The sequence below is a fragment of the Coregonus clupeaformis genome, chromosome 14, assembly GCF_020615455.1.
Source record: "Coregonus clupeaformis isolate EN_2021a chromosome 14, ASM2061545v1, whole genome shotgun sequence".
NCBI lineage: Eukaryota > Metazoa > Chordata > Actinopteri > Salmoniformes > Salmonidae > Coregonus > Coregonus clupeaformis.
Window position 1 is genome coordinate 17,327,089 of NC_059205.1, and position 27,776 is coordinate 17,354,864.

General features: G+C 43.7%; 1 protein-coding gene across 3 annotated transcripts; it reads right to left on the reverse strand.

The window, feature by feature from the left end:
- Positions 1-40: 40 nt before the first annotated feature.
- On the reverse strand, positions 41-27,746 carry LOC121581210 (voltage-dependent calcium channel beta subunit-associated regulatory protein). Of its 3 annotated transcripts, XM_041896665.2 has the most exons (11): positions 27,603-27,746; positions 26,900-27,031; positions 25,268-25,339; positions 18,537-18,682; positions 16,629-16,690; positions 16,346-16,508; positions 15,295-15,469; positions 14,956-15,099; positions 13,992-14,220; positions 2,642-2,858; positions 41-2,526 (listed from the first exon to the last, which is right to left on the reverse strand). In XM_041896665.2, the coding sequence occupies exons 3-11, from the start codon at positions 25,313-25,315 to the stop codon at positions 717-719; spliced, it is 2,994 nt and encodes a 997-aa protein (XP_041752599.1). In that variant the 5' UTR covers positions 25,316-25,339; positions 26,900-27,031; positions 27,603-27,746; the 3' UTR covers positions 41-716. The 3 variants fall into 3 exon arrangements, with proteins under 3 accessions (XP_041752599.1, XP_041752600.1, XP_041752598.1); XM_041896666.2 differs by lacking the exon at positions 26,900-27,031 and having other exon boundaries at positions 27,618-27,746; XM_041896664.2 differs by lacking the exon at positions 26,900-27,031.
- Positions 27,747-27,776: the final 30 nt, after the last annotated feature.

Here is a 27,776-nt window from a genome sequence, read left to right on the forward strand (position 1 = left end):
GGAAGTGCTCAAAGCCATAGAAAAGGGTGGGTCACACATCTGGGAAGGTATTTTGTTTCTTTAATGCTATACAGTAGAAATATAACAAAATCATCTATTGATTGACCTAAACTGAGATGACATCCCACTGGGCACAGACGTTAATTCAACATCTATTCCACGTTGGTTCAACGTAATTTCATTGAAACAACATTGATTCAACCAGTATGTGCCCAGTGGGATGAAGCTAACTGAAGGAGTGAAAGGTCAGCCAGGCTACACAGGGCTGGAGGTCTCCCACCACATACTCTTGTCCTCCCTGGTCCTGCCCTGTCCTCCACAGCCCAGTGAAAAGCCTGTCCTCCAGGGTCACAGACAGCTTATCAGGCAGGCTGGGGGATGGTGCCTGGGGCTGTGGCTGGGGGTTTAAGACTGGGGATTCAGGATCTTCAATGTGAAGAGGACCTATGGAGTCTTTCAGGGGCTCAGGGAGAGCCACAGGGGTGGAGGCAGAGGAGTAACTCTGATAGACTCATGGCTTGGCTACTGTTGTTGTTGTTGTAATTGTCCACCCTCGGGTCCATCCCGCTGGACTCAGCCCTCAGTGTGTCAGATGACCGAATAGCTGCGTCCTCATTGGCTACAGTCTCATTCTCTGTGCCCTTATTGGTTGACTCCTTAACGTCTGTGCTCTCATGAGCTGCACCCTCATTGGTTGCTCCCTGGCTAGCCGCCCCCTAATTGGCCTCCTCGTCGGCTGTGCTGGCGATACGTGACAGCGTGCTGTGGTACCTCGTGTCCAGAGGGTATCCTGCACTATCGCCCCTCTGTAAGGGTCTGAAACTCTGCCTCTCCAGGGAGAGCGAGTAGCGCCTACCAGACCCCGGGTCGCTGTACTGCTTGTGGCGATGCCACTGTTTGCGCGATCGGTGCCGGGAGCGCAGCGGCGACTCCTGTTGGTCGAAACGGGGATCATGACGCAGGAACTCATTGAACAGGGCATCCGTTTTCTCGTCGATGCTGTAGTCACGTCGACGTAGGCGTACAGGCCGAGGCGAGGGCACGGGTTGGGGCAAATGTAGCGGCGGTTGTTGCAGTTGTAGCAATTTTAGCGCTGATAGTGATTGTGGTGGTTCTTTGAGGGTAAGCGTCTGTACTCCATTAGGGGACATTGGGGACCTCTTTACAGGTTTCTCTTCCACCTCAGTACCCTCTCGCATCTCATCCTCCTGCTCCTCTTGGAGCACCTTGACCTCAAAGCTCTCACACACAGAGCCCTTCCTCCCAGAGCTAGTGAAGAAGAGCCTTTTCTCTGACACCGTCTTCCCCCGGGGGCCTCCAGGGTCCCCAAACAGCCTGAGCTCCTCAGGGGCCCGTATTGGAGCCTCAATGGACGTGTACCCGCTGTCCATCTGCAGAAGCTTCCGGCTCCCTGCCTCAGTCTCTCCTCCTACTCCCCCTTCTCCTCCCATACCTCCTCCCCCCTCGCTATCTCTCCTCTGAACCCCCCTGTGACCCATCTTTCTTCCAGTGTCCCTGTATTCCGCTTTCCCCTCCATCTCCTTCTGTCCTCTGTCTCCCCCCTCCCTTTCCGTGTCCCCATACTCCCATTCTCCCTCCAGTTCATCGCCAAGATCCTGGGAGAGGCAGGCAGCGAAGCCGGACCGGCCTGCTGCCCCTCCTACCGAACACACGCTGTCGACGTCGCTGCGTATTGACTCTCTGTCCGTGCTGCTCTGGTCTGAGGAGGCATACTGCTCCAGAGAGGCTCGTAGGCTCCAAATGTCTCTGTACAGGGAGGGCTGGGTCTCAGAGCTCTCCTGTCGACTGATACACACCGCAGACCCAGACGTTGATCGAGGCCCTGAATCTGCACCTATTCCTGCTCCAGCAGCTAGCACCCCTTCTAACCCTGATTCTAAATCTGTCTCTATCCTCATCCCTGATGCCCCTAGCCCTACCTCAACTTCTAATTCAGCCCCTGGTGTGGCCCCCACCTCTATCACTGACTCAAACCTGGCTCCTGTCTCTGGCTCTTTTTCTGTTCCCAGAACAGCCCCTACACCTGTCTTGGCTCTTACACCAGTCTTGGCTCTTCCACCCATTACTGCTTCTGCCTTTGAAGTGGCCCCCAATCCACCCGCAGTCCTTGCCTTTATCCTTGCTTCAGCTTCTTGCTCTGCCTGGATCCTTTCTTCTCCCTCTTGGGCTTCGTCTGTACCCAGACCTTCCCATACCATTATCTCTGCTCCCATACCCACCCTTTGTTCTGTCCCTAGAATATCTTCCCCTTCATCTTCATCTGACTCTTCTCCTGACCCAACCCATACTTTGACCTCTCCTGCTTCTGTTCTTGTCATTGCCCCAACTTCTGCCCGTGACCTTGTCTCTGTCCCTGTCCCTGTCCCAGCTTCTCTCCATAACCCTGTCGCCTCCCCAGGCTCCTGCTCTCTCCCCTCGGCCTCAGGGGGCTCTGGTGGTGGGTGAGTCACGTCTCTCCCTCTCCTGCCTCTGCTGGCAGCCTCCACCACCACCACCCCCTCTAACCTGTAGAGAGACAGAGACAGAGAGAGACGTCGGGTAGATTCACCATCGAACACCACCATTCAGATTTAATGGTCCAGCCCACTGTTTGTTAGAAGTAAGAGTCTGTGAATGGTACCTGCCGAGGGAGAGTGAGGGTGGGCAGGTGGAGGGAGATAGCGACCGCGCAGAGAGATGCTGGAGGCTGCTGGTCTGGTTGTGTGTGGAGGGGAGGGGCTGGGTGATGTCATGTCGAAGAGGGGGTGAAGGGTGAGGAGGGGGTGAGTCCTCTTCAGTTGGGTCGGTGTTATCACTGGCTGCTCTCTGTCTCTGGAACGGACGCCTCTTAGGAGAGCCTGAGGGAAACATGCACACGCACACACACACACACACACAACCAGTGTTATTCTTCTCAATTTTTTTGTGTGATTGCGAAGCAACACACTTCGTCATACTTCAATTACTTATTAATATTCCCACCACTATTCCTCCTACAGCTTTTATGTGAAACATACCATTTCAACTTTATAATGTGCAGAGGTCAAACTTGAGTTGCTTACATTTTTGGGGGAGGCTACTCATCATACTTTAAAAAAATGTATCACTTAAAAATGGTCTATGGTGACCAAAATATGACATTTTGGGAACACTGGTGTCCATACACCTTTTAAGATACACACTCAAACATGTAAATCCATGTTTGAATGATGCCATTTACAACAACAAAAATATGCAAATATGGATTTATAGTGCAGTGGACCATAAAAACATGTTATTATTGCAGAGACTTCATCCAGAATGAGATTCTGACGCAATATGAGTTGGTTTGGAGTCTTTTGGAGCATTTTATAACACGCTTAGACACATTTTCATAATGCATTGTAGCCTATGGCAAGTGACTCTCTGTAGCGAAACACATTTTTTAAAAATAGTTTGGGAGATCAACTACAAGCACATAATGTCATGTAAAAATGGGACATTATGTTTACTTCCCCTATAACATGGTGTTTCAGAACAAAACTGAATTGCCTAGCAACCCAGCAACCAGTTTTATATGAACAAGTAACTCATTTTATAGCTAACCTGAATAAGAAATGTTGTCAAAATAACACTTGTAAATTCAATACCTGATGTTTCCTAATATAAAAATATTTTTCACTGATAAAATAGCCATTTAGAAGATATTACTAGAGCTAAAGCAGAAGTAGCTAGCTGGGTCATTCCTACATTGCGGTGCCTTTTCAGTGGATGTAGGCATTTTTGCCATGTCCCCAGGTGTTATTCATCAACTTCCACGAGAAATATAAGCCATAAAAATAAAATATTAAACATCTTTCTTCATTATTTTATAGTCCTAAATTCTCTCTCATCAATAGAGTTTTTTTCATGATTATTGTATTTCTAATAATTTTATTTAAGATTTTCTGGGTGTTTCTGGGTGTTTTCACATATAGTCCTCTTTAAAAGAACCGATCCCAGTCCTCATTAAAGTGAACTCTGGGGTAAAAAAACTCCGCAAAAGAACCAAGTTTCCTTTATATTCACACTGCCTTTGCCTTTGAATGAGGACTCAACTCTTTTGCCAGTTCACTTCACCTATTTTGTGGTCCGAGTCCTTTTTGCATTCACATTGCTATGTTTAGAAAGGAACCAAGATCTTTTTCTAACATTCACTCAATGCACTCTGGGTTTTTACAAAGTGCAGGCAGGACAAGCCATTCCATCAGAATGTGTTATCAGACAGCTAGATATACCAGGGCTGCCAACTTTTGAAGAAAGCTTGGAGTGAGATTTGCTATGTGAATTGAATTGCTCCCTGGCAGAACCAGGGTAAAACATTTATTATAATAATTAAATGAACACTCTAAATTTGACAACATTGTTACTTTGAGATTTTTAAGGTGGTTTGACACTGTATTCAGACAGTAATGAACTGAGATGGGGAGACCGGCAAATGGGAGAAACAGTGGGAAGGTTGGAAGCAGGGATTGATCGCTGTTCTCAGGTGGAAAGTTGTATGTGACATGTGCCGGGGAGTGTTACCACTAAACCAAGGCTCTGAACAGGAAATACTCATATTAATGGTTGATGGCAGTGGGTAACCAAATCATAGATTGCAGTCTCCTTGGCCATAGACTGCTTTCAAGGTAAGGAACCAAACACCTTGTATTTTGGGTGAACTCTCTCTTTAGAATAGGCTGGAAGAAAATCCTGCTTGCTCTCCAGGGGGGTTGATCTATGTTTCTCAAGTGCTGGGAGTTTGAAAATGTTCTTGTTATAACAATTAATTTCTCAAAATCACCCAACCTTCAAGAAATATCTAATGAATATCAATATTAAATGTGGTTTATGCCTACTAGTTGAAGATCCTTGCCATCATCTTACGCTACATAAATACGATGTGTGTATGAGTTGTTAGTCCCCCTACCATCTCTGCCTAGCATGTGCACAATATTAAAATGTCAAAAATTATATTTGAGGCCTGGAGCATTTAATATCAAATGCTTATTTGTATGATTTATACAAAACTGTCCATGAATGGCTGTAAAAAATACATAGCCTCATATAATTCATTTTCAAAGACACAAGTAGGCATATCAGATTTCAAATATATGATGACACTGGCAAAATTGGGAAGTGTAATAATAAAAGAAGTATGGGGAATAACAGTAGTGTTCTTGCTGCTAAGCACACTAATTATCCTATATTTTAGCCCGTTGTTAAGAATGACAATTGTTCCACTGATCAGACTAAATAAAGTAAATAGCTAATACAATCTTCTGAAGACAAAATTACATAAATATGCCCCTACACTAACCTAATTATTTTTCTATTTATTGTCCACCCTCTTTTCATAGTTCCTAATCAGGTCACCCTACCAAACTTCCCTGCTAAAACATAGGTCTGTCTGTCTGCTGCCTTTTTGTTGTCACAGCCTAAATTCCAATCACCTTACAAGGGGACTAATGCAAGTGTGGATTAAATCGACTTTAGTACATGCTGTCAAAAGGCTAATGGACTAATTGGAAAAATAAAAGCAGTACTTTTCAATGCGTGAGATATAAGAAGTGTGGTGTGTGAGGGTGAGAAGAGGGTGAAATGTGTGTCTCATGGCCAATGTGTTTAGTTAAAAGATGAGACATAATAATTGTAACCAGAAAATACTATTAACATGTAAATATTATTGGTAACAGAATAAATAGCAGAAGAATACATGCAGATTAAATAATGCTGTAATTTAAAATTATACACCCAATGTAGGCTACTGCCCCTTTGAGATATAATTGATTTTGCACCCTATGTTGTGATTCGCACCAAATATGTTGTAGTTTTCTCACACTGTTCAAACCCAATAATCGAATAAACAGTTTATGAAGCTCTCTTAGCCTATAGATCCCATATTGCAAACAAATAATCTGTCCAAAAACAGCAGAAATTTTTTTCTGTGACCCTGGGATGTTATTATTAGCCAAACAGTCAACTAAAACAAGAGTTTATATTGGACAAATTCAAGTAGGTTCTTACCCATTTCGCTCTGTATGCTTCCGTTTAAGAAACGTTTTGCAAAATAATTGGCGTAATGAATACACCCCTGCACATCATCATCTTCTCTCTTTCGTGGCACCAATGTGAGGGGTTATGGCACGGGAAACGGTGTTGGAGTAATTTAGCGTGTGGTGTGGGAAAAATGACAAGTGAACCTGGGGAGCTTTGCGTTCACATTGCCCTAAAAAAGGGAACCGGACTGCGAAATTCAAGCGAACTAAACTCAGACCATCTCTCGAGATGGTCTCAGTTCGGTTTGCCTCAGGGGCTCTTTTGAGTGTTCATGCTGCACAAAAAATTAAGCGAACCACACTGAGTTCACAAAAAAACACCCTCTGATATGACTTTCCACCCTGTTCATTTGTTGTAATTATCCTTTAAGAAAACAACCCCTTCCTACAATAAAACCACATTCAGAAAGTGTCATAATTTCTTTGGTGGGAAAACAACGGCGCAAAGTTAAATAAATATAAACACTCAGTTGTATCTATTTTTCCATGTTATAATGCCGTATCTCCCACTCATACATTTCCATTCTGTTAGCCTAGATTATAAAGATGATAGATTATTTCAAAATGTTAAAATATGTTTGATAGAGAAGTTAAAATCCTGTTCAAGCGTTCACCATTATGCTAGCTCAATCTTACTCATTCACAGAGCTATGCCTAATTCAGGCTCCAAATATCCACCATGTTAGGTTCCACCCTGTTAGGATTATGCACCTAACATGTTGGAAAATGCAGCAAAAAAAATTTAAGTGCTTGACCAATATGTTTTAGCTAGCTGGTTAGCAATTTTCTTATGTCTCTAGCTAGCTAGCTAGCTAGCTCTGTCTTTTAAAGAAAACTACTGACCACAACTACTGACCACAACCACAACTACTGACCACACAACTATTGAACCACACAACTACTGGCCACAAACACACAACTACTGACCACAACCACACAACTTATGACCATACAACTACTGACCACACCTACTGATCACAACAACACAACTACTCACCATAACTACTGAACACAACCACACAACTACTGACCACACAATTACTAACCACAACTACTGACCACAACCAAACAACTACTGACCACAACTACAAACCCCAACTACACAACTACTGACCAAAACTACTGACCTCAACACTACTGACCTCAACTACTGACAAACTACTGACCACAACTACTGACTACAACTACTGACCACAACCACAACTATTGAACCACACAACTACTGACCAAAACTACTGACCAAAACTACTGACCACACAACTACAGACCACAACTACTGACCATAAGGTTGTGTCGGCTGTGTGTTGTGTAGGCTATGCGTTCGGGTACAGAAGTCTGTGTCATCATGCAAAATGATAATTTTAGAGTGTGTATTAGTTGAAGTGCTTCAGTTCTAGCCCACCCAATTTTCCGGAAAAAAATTCTGGCTACACTACTGACATTAAGATGTCCATTGTCCTTGCCAATCAGGATTTCATTGCGAATGTTGGAATATTGTTAATTATTTTGACATATAAAATGACCATAATTACACAGTTGTAGGCAACGAATTTAACCACAAGCTGAAGTGTCTATGATATCATAATCTAACCACTCGACAAGCCTACGGTGGCGCCAAATTCAACCTGTGAGTCTCCAAGCACTGTAACGCTTTAATGAACCTGTCACGACTTTTCTAATGTTTTAATTTGCATCAATTAAATAAATAGACTATCCATTATTGTTCACAACCCCCTGTCATAACCACGATTAGGCCTACCTGCCATATTGGTGTAGTCCAACAGTTGCCTAGGCTACATGGAATACCAGGATGCATACTCAGAGCATGCACTGACCAGCAGGCAAGTGTCTTCACTGACATTTTTTACCTATCCCTGACCCAGTCTGTAATACCAACTTGTTTCAAGCAGACCACCATAGTACCCATGCCCAAGAACGCTATGGTAACCTGCCTAAATGACTATCGCCCCATAGCACTCACATCTATAGCCATGAAATGCTTTGAAAGGCTGGTCATGGCTCACATCAACACCATCATCCCATACACCCTGGACACACTCCAATTTGCAGATGACGCAATCTCTATTGCACTTCACACTGCGCTCACCCACCTGGACAAAAGGAATACCTATGTAATAATGCTGTTGATTGACTACAGCTCAGCATTGAACACCATAGTCCCCTCCAAGCTCATCACCTAGCTCGGAACCCTGGGACTGAACACCTCCCTCTGCAACTGGATCTTGGACTTCCTGACGGGCCGCCTCCAGGCTGTGAGGGTAGGCAACAACACATCCGCCACGGTGACCATCAACATGGGGGCCCCTCAGGGGTGTGTGCTTAGTTCCCTCCTGTACCCCGTGTTCACGACAACCGCGCACGACTCCAACACCATCATCAAGTTTGCTGATGGTGGTAGGACTGATCACTGACAACGATGAGGCAGCCTATAGGGAGAAGGGTCAGAGACCTGGCAGTGTGGTGCCAGGACAACAACCTCTCCCTCAACATCAGCAAGACAAAGGAGCTGATTGTGGACTACAGGAAACGGAGGGGCGAGCACGCCCCCATCCACATCGACGGGGCTGTAGTCGAGCGGGTCGAGAGCTTCAAGTTCCTCAGTGTCCACATCACTAAGGAATTAACATGGTCCACACACACCCACACAGTTGTGAAGAGGGATCGACAGCGCCTCTTCCCCCTCAGGAGGCTGAAAAGATTTGGCATGGGCACTCAGATCCTCAAAAAGTTATACAGCTGCACCACTGAGAGCATCTTGACTGGCTGCATCACCGCTTGGTACGTCAACTGCAAGGCACCCGACCACAAGACGCTACAGAGGGTGGTGAGTACGGCCCAGTACATCACTGTGGCCGAACTCCCTGCCATCCAGGACCTCTATACCATGCAGTGTCAGAGGAAGGCCCAAACAATCGTCAAAGTCTCCAGCCACCCAAGCCATAGACTGTTCTCTCTACTACCACACGGCAAGCGGTACCAGTGCACCAAGTCTGGAACCAACAGGACCCTGAACAGCTTCTACCCCTAAGCCATAAGACTGTTCAACAATACTGGTAAATAGCTAATCAAATGGCTACACGGCCTACAATCTCTTCCTCAACGTGATCAAGACAAAGGAGATGATCGTGGACTACAGGAGTCATCAAGGCAAAGGGTGGCTATTTGAAGAATCTCAAATATAAAATATATATTGATTTGTTTAACAGTTTTTTGGTTACTACATGATTCCATGTGTTATTTCATAGTTTAGCTTTCTTCACTATTATTCTACAATGTAGAAAATAGTAAAAATAAAGAAAAACCCTTTGTACTCCAAAGTTATTATTTTTTTCATCATTCTTTATATAATTGATCTTGGCTTCATAATACAGTTCTTCTTTTTGTTGAGTTTAGTCACATCATTTCTCAATTTGCAGTAAGTCAGATGTGCAGCCAGACTTATTAGCCACTCCTGTTGCCCCAACTCTTTCAACCATACAGTTTTTCAATTCCTCATTAATCCATGGAGCCTTAACAGTTCTAACAGTCAGTTTCTTAACAGGTGCATGTTTATCAATAATTGGAAGAAGCAATTTCATAAATTCATCAAGTGCAGCATCTGGATGCTCCTTATTAATCACATCAGACCAACAAATATTTTTAACATCATCCACATAACAGTCACAGCAAAATCTCTTGTATGATCTCTTATACACTATTTTAAGCTATAGCCACTATATTGTGATCACTGCATCCAATGGGTATGGATACAGCTTTAGAACAAAGTTCTACAGTATTAGTAGAAATGTGATCAATATATGTGGATGATCTTGTTCCTGTAGTATTTGTAAACACCCTGGTAGGTTGATTAATAACCTGAACCAGATTACAGGCACTGGTTACAGTGAAAAGCTTCCTCTTGAGCGGACAGCTTGATGAAAATCAGTCAATATTCAGGTCCCCAAGAAAGTAGACCTCTCTGTTTACATCACATACACATTCAAGCATTTCACACATATTATTTAGATGCTGACTGTTAGCAATTAGTGGCCTATAGCAACACCCCAAAAGAAAAGCCTTTAGATGTGCCAGGTGAACCTGCAACCACAACATTTCAATAACACTTGACATAAGATCTTCTCTAATCATTACAGGTACAGTGGGGGGAACAAGTATTTGGTAACCTGCAAAATCGGCAGTGTTTCCTACTTACAAAGCATGTAGAGGTCTGTAATTTTTATCATAGGTACACTTCAACTGTGAGAGGTGGAATCTAAAACAAAAATCCAGAAAATCACATTGTATGATTTTTAAGTAATTAATTTGCATTTTATTGCATGACATAAGTATTTGATACATCAGAAAAGCAGAACTTAATATTTGGTACAGAAACCTTTGTTTGCAATTACAGAGATCATACGTTTCCTGTAGGTCTTGACCAGGTTTGCACACACTGCAGCAGGGATTTTGGCCCACTCCTCCATACAGACCTTCTCCAGATCCTTCAGGTTTCGGGGCTGTCGCTGGGCAATACGGACTTTCAGCCCCTCCAAAGATTTTCTATTGGTTCAGGTCTGCAGACTGGCTAGGCCACTCCAAGACCTTGAGATGCTTCTTACGTAGCCACTCCTTAGTTGCCCTGGCTGTGTGTTTCGGGTCGTTGTCATGCTGGAAGACCCAGCCACGATCCATCTTCAATGCTCTTACTGAGGGAAGGAGGTTGTTGGCCAAGATCTCGCGATACATGGCCCCATCCATCCTCCCCCTCAATATGGTGCAGTCGTCCTGTCCCCTTTGCAGAAAAGCATCCCCAAAGAATGATGTTTCCACCTCCATGCTTCACGGTTGGGATGGTGTTCTTGGGGTTGTACTCATCCTTCTTCTTCCTCCAAACACGGCGAGTGGAGTTTAGAACAAAAAGCTCTATTTTTGTCTAATCAGACCACATGACCTTCTCCCATTCCTCCTCTGGATCATCCAGATGGTCATTGGCAAACTTCAGACGGGCCTGGACATGCGCTGACTTGAGCAGGGGGACCTTGCGTGAGCTGCAGGATTTGAATCCATGACGGCGTAGTGTGTTACTAATGGTTTTCTTTGAGACTGTGGTCCCAGCTCTCTTCAGGTCATTGACCAGGTCCTGCCGTGTAGTTCTGGGCTGATCCCTCACCTTCCTCATGATCATTGATGCCCCACGAGGTGAGATCTTGCATGGAGCCCCAGACCGAGGGTGATTGACCGTCATCTTGAACTTCTTCCATTTTCTAATAATTGCGCCAACAGTTGTTGCCTTCTCACCAAGCTGCTTGCCTATTGTCCTGTAGCCCATCCCAGCCTTGTGCAGGTCTACAATTTTATCCCTGATGTCCTTACACAGCTCTCTGGTCTTGGCCATTGTGGAGAGGTTGGAGTCTGTTTGATTGAGTGTGTGGACAGGTGTCTTTTATACAGGTAACGAGTTCAAACAGGTGCAGTTAATACAGGTAATGAGTGGAGAACAGGAGGGCTTCTTAAAGAAAAACTAACAGGTCTGTGAGAGCCGGAATTCTTGCTGGTTGGTATGTGATCAAATACTTATGTCATGCAATAAAATGCAAATTAATTACTTAAAAATCATACAAATGTGATTTTCTGGATTTTTTTTTTAGATTCCGTCTCTCACAGTTGAAGTGTACCTATGATAAAAATGACAGACCTCTACATGCTTTGTAAGTAGGAAAACCTGCAAAATCGGCAGTGTATCAAATACTTGTTCTCCCCACTGTACTTCCAAAGTTGTGGCAAACTGGCTTAAGGACAACAAAGTTAAGGTATTGGAGTGGCCATTACAAAGCCCTGACCTCAATCCTATAGAAAATGTGTGGGCAGAACTGAAAAAGCGTGTGCGAGCAAGGAGGCCTACAAACCTGACTCAGTTACACCAGCTCTGTCAGGAGGAATGGGCCAAAATTCACCCAACTTATTGTGGGAAGCTTGTGGAAAGCTACCTGAAACGTTTGACCCAAGTTAAATAATTTAAAGGCAATGCTACCAAATACTACTTTATTGTATGTAAACTTCTGACCCACCAGGAATGTGATGAAAGAAATAAAAGCTGAAATCAATCATTCTCTCTACTATTATTCTGACATTTCACATTCTTAAAATAAAGTGGTGATCCTAACAGACCTAAGACAGGGAATTTTTACTAGGATTAAATGTCAGGCTAACAACATTGAGGTAAGAAGCTATCCATTTTGATACATGACATAGGCCTTTAGTATTTTCATATTTTGATGTATGCTTTCATATTCAATGTGAAATGTCCCTTTTCGATGATTTCCAAAAAAAACAAGTGTAGGTTTGGGAAATCTCAAAGGAGCTTCAAGCGTATGCTACCACGATACTTTACAATTCAAAGCCTGCATATTTCAGCTCCTGTCATCCTAATTGTACTTTTTGGGATCTGCGGGAAAAAACGTAAAGGAGGACCACTGCAATATAAAATCTCCAAAAGTTGATGCGAGTAAGCGGCACCGATATAGGCCTACTGTTGATGATTTGTTACAGAAATACCGCACTGAGTGACTCAGAAACTGAAGGGTCATATTTTTCGGTGGAAATTAGCCTGGGCCTGGGTGGACACCCTATAAAAATAAATACATTGCGTGATCATTGTGGAACGGATACATAAACGTGGTTGTTTGCACCTGTTAAGACAGCGATGTGCACATTCCAATGATCCAATGCAACAGTCTAGATGGGATGAACGGGACAGTAGGAACAATTTCTGATAGCGGGCTTAGGAAACACTTTTTTGTAGGCTATTCTTAGAATGACATCTTTGGAGCATTGTTCATTACCACTGCCACTGTCTGCTTTCCCACTTTGTGACAGTGCTATTGTAAAAATGGCCCTACTGTATAAAATGTATGGTAGCCTGACAACAATGAGTTAAAGCAATCAAATCCAATGATAATCGACCGTCCGTAGGATGAGGTGCCGCTATTTTTTAGGCTAATCTACAGTATAGCCTACTATGTTATTCTATATAGGATATTCTCCAATTAAATTTGATACCCTGTCAAAGAAATGCACGGTTGCATGATTTCATTAGTAATTGGCACTGAGAGCAGAGGCGATCAATGTATGCAACATTGGTCATTCAATGTTTTAGGTCATATCTAGCTGTTTACATAATTTTGGAGCCCAATGTCATCTAGTGACATACTTTACTAAGTATGTGTGATCTGTACTGTTAACTGAGTCTTATGGACAAGTCATCAAGCCTGCATGTGTAGTTATGGTGACCTGCATGTGTGGTCCTCTGTAGCTCAATTGGTAGAGCATGGCGCTTGTAACGCCAGGGTAGTGGGTTCGATCCCCGGGACCACCCATACGTAAAAATGTATGCGCACATGACTGTAAGTCGCTTTGGATAAAAGCGTCTGCTAAATGGCATATTATTATTATTATAGTTATGGTGACTCCAGGGGTGATAATAAGGCATGTGCATTCTTTTAAATTTCAAGACAAGGGCAGTTAAACTTGTCTCTTTCTTCTTTTAAGGTAAACATCCAAAATACAATGTCTTACTTTAGCTGCTTCGATTAAACATTTTGATAACTGTTAGCCTATACTTTATATACTGTAAGCATTTCAAGTTGCATGAATCAACATTGGAACATTGGTTTCAATGGTCATCAAATATTTACTTTGCATTGGTTTTACTGGAAGATATCTCAAAGATATAGGCCTAACTATCTCACTATGTAAACTTCTTCCACTACCATTAATATGAATACTTTCAGCCAGCTGAGCAAGCACACAAAGGTTCTACTGAACTTCCCTTTCTAGTTTCAATTTTCAGCTCAGTTCATACATAATAGTCCAAAAGGTTGAACTTAATAATTACCAGACACATGCCTCTAGCCTCACTACATGACCTCTCACCTTTGGCGTCTAGACTGGCGGCACGATGGCTGCTGTCAAACTTCCACTTCCTGAAGTAAGGCCCTGCCCCCTCCAAGCTGGCATGACGTCTCAGTTTGCAGAAAAACTGCAGAACAGAACCCTGGTGGCCGGGGACCGGAGACATTCCCCTCACTCGTCTCGTCCCTCTCATCCGACTCTCTCGCTCTCCTTCCGTCCTGACCCATGCCCCGTCCCCTACGGCCTCCACCTGACAAAGCAGATAGAGGGAGAAGGAGAGAGGAAGACAAAGATGGAGAGTGAGGGATGGAGGAGATATTACTTAAGACAGGCAGCAGTAGCTAAGCCTCTAGTGAAACTTCACTAATCTTTTCAGTGTGTGAAAGTAATGTCCCCTCCCAACTTCCTGCAGCTCTCCTTCTCTAATGAGTCATTTTATATAAATATAAACTGTTCTATTTTATGTGTACTATTGGCAAGTTTTTTTCCCCCAATCACTTTTGACTTCTAGTGGTTTTGACAGGACAGATATGAGCAGGCCTAGAGATCGGGAGATACTGTAGATATAGAACCCAAACCCCCATCAGCAAGGGGCATGTGTGGTCCGGAATCTGGATCGTTACCGCTACATCAGTCTGTATTGCCATTTTAAAAAAAGCTAGAATCCTTAGTTGCTACATACCCATTGACTCTTAAAGAATACCCCACCAGAACCCCAAATATAAGCTTGTTTTACTAAAATGTTTGTAAACAATGTAATCAAACACTGTATAGCCTCAAAACATGGTTAAAACTATACATTTAATATCATGGATGGTCAGTCCTTGCATCCATAGCTCTGTCTTTGAATTTGAGAGTGGTTATATTTATCCAGCCCCATTCCCTTAGCGTTTTAGCGAAACAGTGGCGGGGAAAACATTCTGTTATTGTTTCAATTAAGGATTCTAGATTTAAGTGTGTGTATAAAATCATGTATAACACTCACGGTTCTAGAGCAGGGGGTCGGGGGGGACAGGATTGGCGGACTGTGGCTGAGTCTGGGGTCCAGTAGAATGTAGTGGTGGGTGTCTCCGGGGAGGGCACCACTAGAGCTCTGGCCCAACCAGGTGCGCACAGCCCTCTCAGAAGACTAGGGACAACACACAAGGTCGAGTTAGGATCATCAGGGAAATGCAATCCCAAGGCTGAGTAGTTAAAGCAGCTAGCTATTTATCTACCTTCCCAGACACCAGAAGTTCTAATGCGCCCAACCAATAAATGCTGGGGTTTTTTTGCCATGGAAAAGTAATCATGCTAAATGTAAACGTCTCAGAGGCTTGTTTACCTGGTAGAGGGGGAGTTTGGGAGCAGGTGGTTTGTTGACGTTAAGGCTGCTGCTCTCTGTAGACTCACACTCCATGATGGTGAGGATCTTTAGGGTGGAGGGAGGGAGGGCCAGGTGGAGGTGGGTCAGACGGGCCTTCTTCAGGTGATGGAAGTCCCCTTCTGTAAGGGTGTACCTGAGTAGGAGGAGAGGAAGGAAATGGTATCTAACTTTAATTTAGTCAGGAGTTCCTATTAGATAAAGAGATTGTGTTTTTCAAGGAAGACCTGGCTTCAAAGACCTTAACATTGTATGGAGACAACGCTCCACTTCTACCATCAATCTGTACTTGTGTTGCACCCATAGAGAATGATAGAGGACTCTTTTTTAAATCTGTCCCATTATACATTTACATTTTAGTCATTTAGCAGACGCTCTTATCCAGAGCGACTTACAGTTAGTGAATACATTTATTTATAAAAAATTTTATACTGGCCCCCCGTGGGAATCAAACCCACAACCCTGGCGTTGCAAACGCCATGCTCTATCAACTGAGCTACATCCCTGCCGGCCATTCCCTCCCCTACCCTGGACGACGCTGGGCCAATTGTGCGCAGCCCATGAGTCTCCCGGTCGCGGCCAGCTGCCGCCATTGAGCACACAGGCAGCGCCATTGAGGCCATCTCCATTTTGAAGTAGTACATTTTCTTCTACTACTACTTCTATGAGTTGATAAACAAAATGAAAGGGTACATACTGCCACCTGGAGTTGTTTGAACAGGTATGAAGCCAAGGTTGCCGATTTACTGCCACCTGCAGTTATGGAATGTTTGCTCACAAGCATAATTCATCGGCTGATCCCTCCTGATGACCCGGATGGAATTATGTGATCCTTCCTTAACCCATTAGAAGTCCCACCCAGTTGACTACTTAAAAATGATGAAAGTCCTCAATTGCACTGCCCATGCTAAAACTGGCTTTTGGGCCCTAGAGTCCTCTATCTATCTCTATGGTTGCACCATCAACTTGAGTGATACACGGCAGCCATTTTGTGAATAACATTGTCTTATACCTGCGTCCTTTGTCCTGAGTCTGACTCTCCTTTTCGTAGAGCGCTGACTCATTGAAGGAGACGCGGCGTCCAGTAGAGCAGGTGGACATGAACCTGTCGGTCTCTTCATCATGGCAGCTAGACGCAGAGAGAGCATCTGACTCATCCAACCGGATGGTGATGTCTGAAGAGAGGAGAGGAGTAACAAATAAAGAAAAAAGAAAAGGAGAACGGTGTCAGTTGCTATGGTTTTGATCAAACCTATTCTGTGTCTAAACTAAAGTAGAATGTACATCCTCCATACCTTGTGTGGGCAATGAATCTTCCACATAGGTGGTGTTAGTCTTCTCTGGATCATCACTGGCCCTGCACTCAGAGGAGAGAAAAGAGAAGAAGGAAAATAGAGAAAAATACACTGAACCAAAATATAAAACGCAACAATTCTAAAGATTTTACAGAGTTTTTTTTTGTTGTTGTCATTTAGCTGACACTCTTATCCAGAGTGACTTACAGTTCATATAAGTAAATCAGTCAATTTAAATAAATTCATTAGGCCCTAATCTATGGATTTTACATGACTGGGAATACAGATACGCATCTGTTGGTCAAAGGTAGGGGCGTGGATCAGAAAACTAGTCAGTATCTGGTGTGACCACCATTTGCCTCATCTCCTTCGCATCAGGCTGTTGATTGTGGCTTGTGGAATGGTGTCCCACTCCTCTTCAATGGCTGTGCGAAGTAGCTGGATATTGGCGGGAACTGGAACACGCTGTCGTACCCGTCGATCCAGAGCATCCCAAACATGCTCAATGGGTGACATGTCTGGTGAGTATGCAGGCCATGGAAGAACTGGGACATTTTCAGCTTCCAGGAATTGTGTACAGATCCTTGCATCATGGTGCCATGCATTATCATGCTGAAACATGAGGTGATGGCGGCGGATGAATGGCATGACAATGGGCCTCAGGATCTTGTAACGGTATCTCTGTGCATTCAAATTGCCATTGATAAAATGCAATTGTGTTAGTTGTACGTAGCTTATGCCTGCCCAAACCATAACCCCACCGCCACCATGGGGCACTCTGTTCACAACGTTGACATCAGCAAACTGCTCGCCCACACGACGACATACACACCATTTGCCATCTGCCCGGTACAGTTGAAACCAGTGTGCCAGTGGCCATCGAAGGTGAGCATTTGACCACTGAAGTCGGTTACGATGACGAACTGCAGTCAGGTCAAGACCCTGGTGAGGTTGACGCCCACGCATATGAGTTTGACAGTTTGTGCAGAAATTCTTTGGTTGTGCAAGCCCACAGTTTCATCAGCTGTCCGGGTGGCTGGACTGATCCCGCAGGTGAAGAAGCCAGATGTGGAGGTCATGGGCTGGCGTGGTTACACGTAGTCTGCAGTTGTGAGGCCGGATGGGCGTACTGCCAAATTCTCTAAAAGGACGTTGGAGGCGGCTTATGGTAGAGAAATTAACATTCAAATATCTGGCAACAGCTCTGGTGGACATTCCTGCAGTCAGCATGCCAATTGCATGCTCCCTCAAAACTTGAGACATCTGTGGGATTGTGTTGTGTGACAATACTGCACATTTTAGAATGGCCTTTTATTGTCCCCAGCACATGGTACACCTGTGTATTGATCATGCTGTTTAATCAGCATCTTGATATGCCACACCTGTCAAGTGGATGGATTATCTTGGCAAAGGAGAAATGCTCACTAACAGGGATGTAAACAAATTTGTGCAAAGAATTCAGAGAAACAAGCTTTTAGCGTGTATGGACTATTTCTGAGATCTTTTATTTCAGCTCATAAAACATGGGACCAACCATTTACATGTTGTGTTTATATTTCTGTTCAGTATAGTATTATTGGTACTCTCTCTTTACTCTTTGGGTGCAAAAATAGAACTGTCTCCAGACATCAAAGATTTAATGCTCATTTTTATTTCACTGAGCAGTAATCCACTTCTAACATAATCACACTAACACTGTCTCCTAATCCCTCTATGCAGACATGCTACAGTATTATGCTGTTTTATTCAGGGTTTTTGTTCATACACAATACACATTGGGTATGCTCAGAGTAAGAGTAAGGGACATGACCTATAATACTGTAGTTGTGGTTACTGTAGAGGTGAGAAGTATGTGTGTGTGTGTGTGTGTGTGTGCATACGTGCCTTGCGTATTTGTGTGCGTGTTACCTGGAGTAGCGGCGGCCGCCCACACAGCAGCGGTGACAGAACAGCAACAACACGGAGAGCAGGATTAGAGTGCCCCCAGTGAACACACACAGCAGGATCAGCAGGAGCACATAGTCCTCCACCCGCCCTGCCGACACTGGCAGCTCCTGTATAGAGGGAGAGACTACAAGGGTCAGAGGCCTAGTACCATTTCTGCCCCTAGCACCTTACCATAGCCTAGCCACTACCCTTTTGAGTCAATGGGAGTAGGTAGAAGTTGCCCAAATAGATCTGTGGTAAAGGGAACTTCTATCTCGAGGGCTCTTAAAGAGTGACTGAACGCACCGATTCCGCATGTTTCTCTCTGTTGCTCATTAAGAAAAAAACGAGATTTCAGTCTAGGGGGGTGTGGTTAGATGTGGCCGTTACTGATGTTTGTCCCCCATGAGACATTATAAGAACAAAGCCAGTATCACTTCCTCAAAATAGATAACTCAAGAAATCTGTACTTAAATTTGAAGTTTTTACAGAGGAGGTTTTAGTCGCACAATTTTACATCTAGCTAAAGGTGTTTGGTGCAGTATTTCTCAAGCTAAAAAAGACGTGTTGTCTTATGTAAACAAAGTCTGATCCACTGTGCTGATGGGAAGGTCTGTCTCACTGTCTGTGTGTTCTGCGGTAGGATTGGATATAGTGCAATCACCGCAGCTGTGTATCCTGTGTTAGTGGGCAAGTGAGCATTGTCTAAATCAATACCCAACCATTAAGTAAGTCACTTACAAAAGTCAGTTTTGGACTAGACTGACTTTATGACCAAAATGATCCTATTTACACTTTGTAGTCAATTTTGCCACTAGAATAAATGTTTGACTAATATCGAATCCACATAGGCTGTTTTCTATCCAGTGGCAACCCGTCATTCAGGGCAGGTGGGGCAGAAGCGGTTTATCTAAAAATATATATATACACAGTATCAGTCAAAAGTTTGGACACACCAACTCATTCAAGGGTTTTTCTTTAGTTTTACTATTTCTACATTGTAGAATAATAGTGAAGACATCAAAACTATGAAATGACACATATGGAATCATGTAGTAACCAAAAAAGTGTTAAACAAATCAAAATGTATTTGATATTCTTCAAATTAGCCCACCTTTGCCTTGATGACAGCTTTGCACACTCTTCGCATACTCTCAACCAGCTTCACCTGGAATGCTTTTCCAACAGTCTTGAAGGAGTTCCCACATATGCTGAACACTTGTTGGCTGCCTTTCCTTCACTCTGCGGTCCAACTCATCCAAAACCATCTCAATTGGGTTGAGGTCAGGTGATTGTGGAGGCCAGGTCATCTGATGCAGCACTCCATCACTCTCCTTCTTGGTCAAATAGCCCTTACACAGCCTGGAGGTGTGTTGGGTCATTGTCCTGTTGAAAAACAAATGATAGTCCCACTAAGTGCAAACCAGATGGGATAGCGTATCGCTGCAGAATGCTTTGGTAGCCATGCTGGTTAAGTGTGCCTTGAATTCTAAATAAATCACTGACAGTGTCACCAGCAAAGCACCCCCACACCATTACACCTCCTCCTCCATGCTTCACAGTGGGAACCACACATGTGGAGATCATCCATTCACCTACTCTGCATCTCACAAAGACACGGCGGTTGGAACCAAAAATCTCAAATTTGGACTCATCAGACCAAAGGACAGATTTCCACCTGTCTAATGTCCATTGCTCGTGTTTCTTGGCCCAAGCTAGTCTCTTTAGTAGTGGTTTCTTTGCAGCAATTCGACCATGAAGGCCTGATTCACACAGTCTCCTCTGAACAGTTGATGTTAAGATGTGTCTGTTACTTGAACTCTGTGAAGCATTTATTTGGGCTGCAATGTCTGAGGCTGGTAACTCTGATGAACATATCCTCTGCAGCAGAGGTAACTCTGGGTCTTCCTTTCCTGTGGCGGTCCTCATGAGAGCCAGTTTCATCATAGCGCTAGATGGTTTTTGCGACTGAACTTGAAGAAACTTTCAAAGTCCTTGAAATGTTCTGTATTGACTTACCTTCATATCTTAAAGTAATGATGGACTGTCATTTCTCTTTGCTTATTTGAGCTGTTCTTGCCATAATATGGACTTGGTCTTTTACCAAATAGGGCTATCTTCTGTATACCACCCCTACCTTGTCACAACACAACTGATTGGCTCAAACGCATTAAGGCACACCTGTTAATTGAAATGCATTCCAGGTGACTACCTCATGAAGCTGGTTGAGAGAATGCCAAGTGTGTGCAAAGCTGTCATCAAGGCAAATGGTGGCTATTTGAAGAATCTCAAATATATTTGGATTTGTTTAACACTTTTTTGGTTACTACATAATTCCATATGTTATTTCATAGTTTTGATGTCTTCACTATTATTCTACAATGTAAAAAAAAAGAAAAATCCTTGAATGAGTAGGTGTGTCCAAACTTTTGACTGGTAGTGTACATGTTATTGAATCATTTCATCTAAAATGCTCACGTTCATCAACGAGCACCTGCGTAGCCAGGCGCTAAAATAGAATAAATAAAATAGGTTCTATTTTTGACGGTTGATGCGCTGCAAGACCCGCCTCTCCCATCTCCTCATTGGTTTTTTGGAGCATATACCCACGTGGGTGATTGAAAGATGAACTGAGATCCACACTCCAGTCCAGTTGGTGGTAATGCACTTTAAAGTTGGTTGCCAAATGACATATGAAGTCCACAGAAGAAGACGAAGACGAATACTACTACTACTACTGAAGGAGGAGAGATTACTATAAACTAACTAGGCTTTCCCCTTTTATCTGTGGTTTAAATGTCGGAGTAGAGAACACACGATTTTGTGAGACTCAAAATGGGTTAAAATTCTACAAAGATCCAGAAAAAAAAGGACCTTGTGCATTTCAGGTAAAATAACAACCCAATGTTTATATCCCAGGACAAATTAGCTAGCAACAGCAAGCTAGCTAGCTAAATGGCCATGAATGTTTCATGTGTTTAGACCTGTCCCCAAATGTATATACACTGCTCAAAAAAATAAAGGGAACACTTAAACAACACAATCACACTTCTGTGAAATCAAACAGTCCACTTAGGAAGCAACACTGATTGACAATAAATTGCACATGCTGTTGTGCAAATGGAATAGACAACAGGTGGAAATTATAGGCAATTAGCAAGACACCCCCCAATAAAGGACTGGTTTTGCAGGTGGAGACCACAGACCACTTCTCAGTTCCTATGCTTCCTGGCTGATGTTTTGGTCACTTTTGAATGCTGGCGGTGCCTTCACTCTAGTGGTAGCATGAGACGGAGTCTACAACCCACACAAGTGGCTCAGGTAGTGCAGCTCATCCAGAATGGCACATCAATGCGAGCTGTGGCAAGAAGGTTTGCTGTGTCTGTCAGCGTAGTGTCCAGAGCATGGAGGCGCTACCAGGAGACAGGCCAGTACATCAGGAGACGTGGAGGAGGCCGTAGGAGGGCAACAACCCAGCAGCAGGACCGCTACCTCCGCCTTTGTGCAAGGAGGAGCAGGAGGAGCACTGCCAGAGCCCTGCAAAATGACCTCCAGCAGGCCACAAATGTGCATGTGTCTGCTCAAACGGTCAGAAACAGACTCCATGAGGGTGGTATGAGGGCCCGACGTCCACAGGTGGGGGTTGTGCTTACAGCCCAACACCGTGCAGGACGTTTGGCATTTGCCAGAGAACACCAAGATTGGCAAATTCGCCACTGGCGCCCTGTGCTCTTCACAGATGAAAGCAGGTTCACACTGAGCACATGTGACAGACGTGACAGAGTCTGGAGACGCCGTGGAGAACGTTCTGCTGCCTGCAACATCCTCCAGCATGACCGGTTTGGCGGTGGGTCAGTCATGTGGGGTGGCATTTCTCCATGTGCTCGCCAGAGGTAGCCTGACTGCCATTAGGTACCGAGATGAGATCCTCAGACCCCTTGTGAGACCATATGCTGGTGCGGTTGGCCCTGGGTTCCTCCTAATGCAAGACCTCATGTGGCTGGAGTGTGTCAGCAGTTCCTGCAAGAGGAAGGCATTGATGCTATGGACTGGCCCGCCCGTTCCCCAGACCTGAATCCAGCGCCATCCACCAACGCCACGTTGCACCACAGACTGTCCAGGAGTTGGCGGATGCTTTAGTCCAGGTCTGGGAGGAGATCCCTCAGGAGACCATCCGCCACCTCATCAGGAGCATGCCCAGGCATTGTAGGGAGGTCATACAGGCACGTGGAGGCCACACACACTACTGAGCCTCATTTTGACTTGTTTTAAGGACATTATATCAAAGTTGGATCAGCCTGTAGTGTGGTTTTCCACTTTAATTTTGAGGGTGACTCCAAATCCAGACCTCCATGGTTGATAAATTAGATTTCCATTGATAATTTTTGTGTGATTTTGTTGTCAGCACATTCAACTATGTAAAGAAAAAAGTATTTAATAAGATTATTTCATTCATTCAGATCTAGGATGTGTTATTTTAGTGTTCCCTTTATTTTTTTGAGCAGTGTAGTTGGTTCAGAGTTCGTTTTGATATTTCAACCTGCGTGTCTGGATCGCGTCTGGTGTTGATGTACAAAATCAACATTAGGAGGGAGGATAATGAAAGTTCACAGAAGTAACCTAGAAGGTAGACCTATCAATTAGTTATATTGTTTTTACTGATATCAATTTTGTTTATGAATTATTAAGTGATTAAATCTAAAAATTCCTTTACCATATTGGTAATGGAATTTGGGGAAAAATCTATAACATAATTTCTACAATTGAATTGGATACAACGGGAAATCATAGTAGTCACAAACAACAGTTGGGTTCACAAGTTTGGACAGCACAGTACAGTAAAGAAAATAAAAGTACAGTATAGTACAGTACAGTAGAGCAGTACAGTACACAGTAGAGCACACTAGAGATGAGTACACTATAATTTACTGTATTGTACTGTATTGAATTATACTTTACTGTACTGAACTATACTCTACTTTATTGTACTGTACTGCGCTGAACTATACTCTACTTTACTGTACTCTACTCTACCGGACTGTACTATACCGTACTGTACTGAACTCTACTGTACTGAACTCTACTGTGCTGTCCTTTGATGTCCAGACTTGTGAAACATAGACGTCAATGATTGGTTCAGATTTGGTCCGGTCCGGACGGACCAACCAAATTTGGTCTTGTTTGGGGGCAGAGCTAACTAAAATAATAGCCAGTGTGTAGAGTAATATCCAAATATGCAAAGGAGGATATTGCATATGTATGTACCTATTCAGGATACATCACCATGAAGAGAATTACATTAATTTCCATAATTATGCATTTCTGTGTAGTACAGATCAGGGACCCATGATTAAATTATGTTACCGCAATTAACGGGTGTAAATCCACTTCACTTACTGTAGTTCAATAACTAAAATATATTTTTTCAAATCAATGTGTCATGTCATAGCTGACACCCCATTCTTTCTGCAGACATTGTTGAATCTTAATTCGTAGCAGTTATTTAAGAGTTTTTGGAACACGTGGACATATAAAAAACTGAGGGAGATTTCAATTTAACTCGGTTACCAAACTTTGCATCTGCGCAGTTCTTCCAGTAAATGTGTTTAGTGTCAATTGTTAAAAGTAGTCCTTGTGCATAGAGTTGTATGGTTTGTTAAACTTTTAAATCAACAGTTTTTGTTTGGCATACATTTTAAGTGAAGCATCTGAGTCTCATTGCAATTCAGTTACGGTGGAATTGCCCAATAGTAATAGGTTCTTCAGGGAAAGCCTCACAGCCAGCACGATTCCCTGCTGGGTCTCAGCTATCATTACAGGAAACACAGTACACACACACACACACACACACACGTACACACACACACACAGTCTTGCATAACTAACCTTGTGGAGACAATTCAGTCCCACTCAAAATCCTATTTTCCCTAACCCCCAACCCTAAACCTAAGCTTAACCCTTACCCTAACCCTAACCCGAAAACCTGACCTTAACCCTAACCCTAGCGCCTAACCCTAATCCTAATTCTAACCCTAACACTAATTCTAACCTTAACCCTAAACCCCCTAGAAATTGCATTTGACCATGTGGGGACTAACAAAATGTCCGCAGTTGGTCAACTTTTTGTTTGTTTACTATTCATGTGGGGACTTCTGGTCCCCACAAATGTAGTTAAACACGTCCACACTCTCACACTGAAACACATACACACACACACACTGAAACACACATGCAAACACACTGAAACACACATGCACCTCCTCCACTGCCAGAGTGACTGTAGTGTAATGCAATCTGCTGTTTTTACAAACTCAACAGTAAGAACAACACAATCAATCCGTGGGAGCAGCTAAATCTCTGGCCAGCCGGCTACCTGCAGGCCATATTACTAACCCACTGTAACCCAATGGGCTAATCCCACAAAACAGTGTAGCCCCTGTTTACAGTAACTCTGAACCAAATGCCTGCCTATGTCATACAGTCACAGAGGGGCAGCCGAAAGACAGGGGGTGGAGGTAGAGGTGCAAAACCAGGATGGAGAAAGGGAGAAGGAGAAGAGTGTGAGAAAAGAGGGAGGGGAGAGGATGAAGAAAGCATAGAGACAAGATAGAGAGAGATGGATGAAGAGAGGCTGGAGAGATAGTAGAGAGTGTAGAAGAGCACAAGATGGATGGATGGAGTGAGGACAGGAGGTAGAGAGCTGCAGTACTTACGGTGGAGTTCTCCATCAGGCTTGTCAGTACAGGCGAGTCATTGCTCATGGTCCAGGTCAGAAAGAATGAACCCTGAGTATGACAGACAGAGGAGATCCGAGGAGAAGAAAGCAGAGCGGAGAGGTTAGACACTCATACTATCCAGTCTCTTATTGAAGAGGGCAGAAGGAGAGGATCGGGTCTGCTGTACACAACTAGCTTCTCAGCTCTCAGGCTGCCCAAAACTCTGTTACAAAACACTTCTACATTTTCATCCATTATGTATTCTGATTCATGCACCTTATTTTATGTAACACCTCATACAAGCTGCTCCACGCGTCCAGTTAGAATGTTTCAAACAGCCAATTTTGTAAACCCCATTACTAGTAAATGGACGGGACACACCAGCTCACGTTCTCACATACACACACACCAGCTTATGCATAAAACCCTCGTTAGCCGCATGTGCAATGACTTCCTGTGATGTTTTACACACGTTGCCTCAGGTCATCCTGTATTCATGGTCAGAACTGAGGCAGCTGTGTGTGTGTGTGTGTGTCCTAAGGGGGTTGTCTCTGCTAACTACTCCTGGAGGTACTGTGGTCTAGTGATTAGTGTTAATCATCATGAGTGGAAAATAATAAATGAGATTTAACATGCGCTCCTCTGATTCAAACCTATATACACTGAACAAAAATATAAACGCAACATGCAAAGTCTTGGTCCCATGTTTCATGAGCTGAAATAAAATGATCCCAGAAATGTTCCATACGCACCAAAATATCATCTTGGCACAAATTTGTTTACAGCCCTTTTAGTGAGCATTTCTCCTTTGCCAAGATAATCCATCCACCAGACAGGTGTGGCATACCAAGAAGCTGATTAAACAGCATGATCATTACACAGGTGCACCTTGTTCTGAGGAACATAAAAGGCCACTAAAATGTGCAGTTTGTCACACAACACAATGCCACAGATGTCTCAAGTTTTGAGGGAGCGTGCAATTGGCATGCTGACTGCAGGAATGTCCACCAGAGCTGTTGCCAGAGAATTGAATGTTCATTTATCTACTATAAGCTGCTTCCAACATCATTTTAGAGAATGTGGCAGTATGTCCAACTGGCCTCACAAACTCAGACCACGTGTATGGCGTCATGTGGGTGAGCAGTTTGCTGATGTCACCGTTGTGAACACAGTGCCCCATGGTGGCGGTGGGGTTATGGCATGGGCAGGCATAAGCTACGGACAACGAACACAATTGCATTTTATCGATGGCAATTTGAATGCACAGAGATACGGTGACGAGCTCCTGAGGCCCATTGTTGTACCATTCATCCGCCGCCATCACTGCATATTTCAGCATGATAATGCACGGCCCTATGTCGCATGGATCTGTACACAATTCCTGTAAACTGAAAATGTTTCAGTTCTTTCATATTTTAGCAATACCCCCCTCCCTCCCTCCCCCTCCCCCCCTCCCTCCCTCCCTCCCCCTCTCCTACGATATCCATGATCCTTTCTAGACATCAGGAATATGGGCAAAGCAACAAGAAGAAAGTCAGTGGACATTCTAAAACATTCTATTCTACTTATGAAACATTATAAATAACGTCACATCTAGAGCATGTCTCGGCATGCATTGAAGCAATTCACCCAGTTTCTGACTTTCCCGCTTGTCTTGGTGAAAACCAAACCACGCTCGCTCTTCTATCGTTGGTGCTGTGACATCGACTCGCCAGTTTTGGTGCCCGCTCATCAGCATCCTTTCTCCCGAACGATAAACCGCTGATTAAGGAAATCGTTATACATTTGTGCACCATCATATTTTTGCAACACATAATCCTACAGTAAACAGCCAAGCGGTGTGAATTATCACCAGAATATCATATCGAATATTTGACCATCATCGACAATGATTGTAGCCTTTTAATGTAAAAACAGTGCTTAATGTACTGCATAGTCTATGACAAACTTCACAATCAGACATGAGCTCTCCTCACAACGCTCTATCATTTTCATCGCAATGGTGTTGCCACATACCGAGACATATCACAATAATATTATGTGTGGTAAATTGCGTTCTACAGTATGCACCCCTATCACATCATACCCTATCCCAAGTCTGTCTTGCCTATTCTACTTATTGATAGGCCATGACTAAAATGTAAACTGCCACGACAGTGCTGGCATTACTAAATTACTAAATGTAAACTGTATCAGGGTACAATCTGTACGCTATCCTTCCGTTCTTCTAGAATATACAATTAAATCATACATCAAAGGCAACAAACAGATCGATTGGCAACAGCCTGGCTGTATGGATAAAAGCGAAATGGCACTATGGACATGCAATTACCTTATTCTAACCTACTTCATGTGGTCCATTTGGAGACGCTGTCCATCACACGCCAATAGTGCTGGCCTTTCCTGCATAGTTTAATTTAGGCTTTAAATGCCGATTGTAGTTATGAATGAAACTGCAAGCGATAAGACACACCCACAGCCCGCTCCTGAAAACACCACGTGACGA

Excerpts from the sequence above, each read along its gene's own strand:
- LOC121581210 (XM_041896666.2), bottom strand. The coding sequence starts at position 25,315 with ATGAGCAATGACTCGCCTGTACTGACAAGCCTGATGGAGAACTCCACC. Across the intron at positions 18,683-25,267 it reads GCCTGATGGAGAACTCCACC|GAGCTGCCAGTGTCGGCAGG; the intron begins GTAAGTACTGCA and ends CCCTCTATACAG. Across the intron at positions 14,221-14,955 it reads CGACCCCCTGCTCTAGAACC|GTGGAGGCCGTAGGGGACGG; the intron begins GTGAGTGTTATA and ends CTGCTTTGTCAG.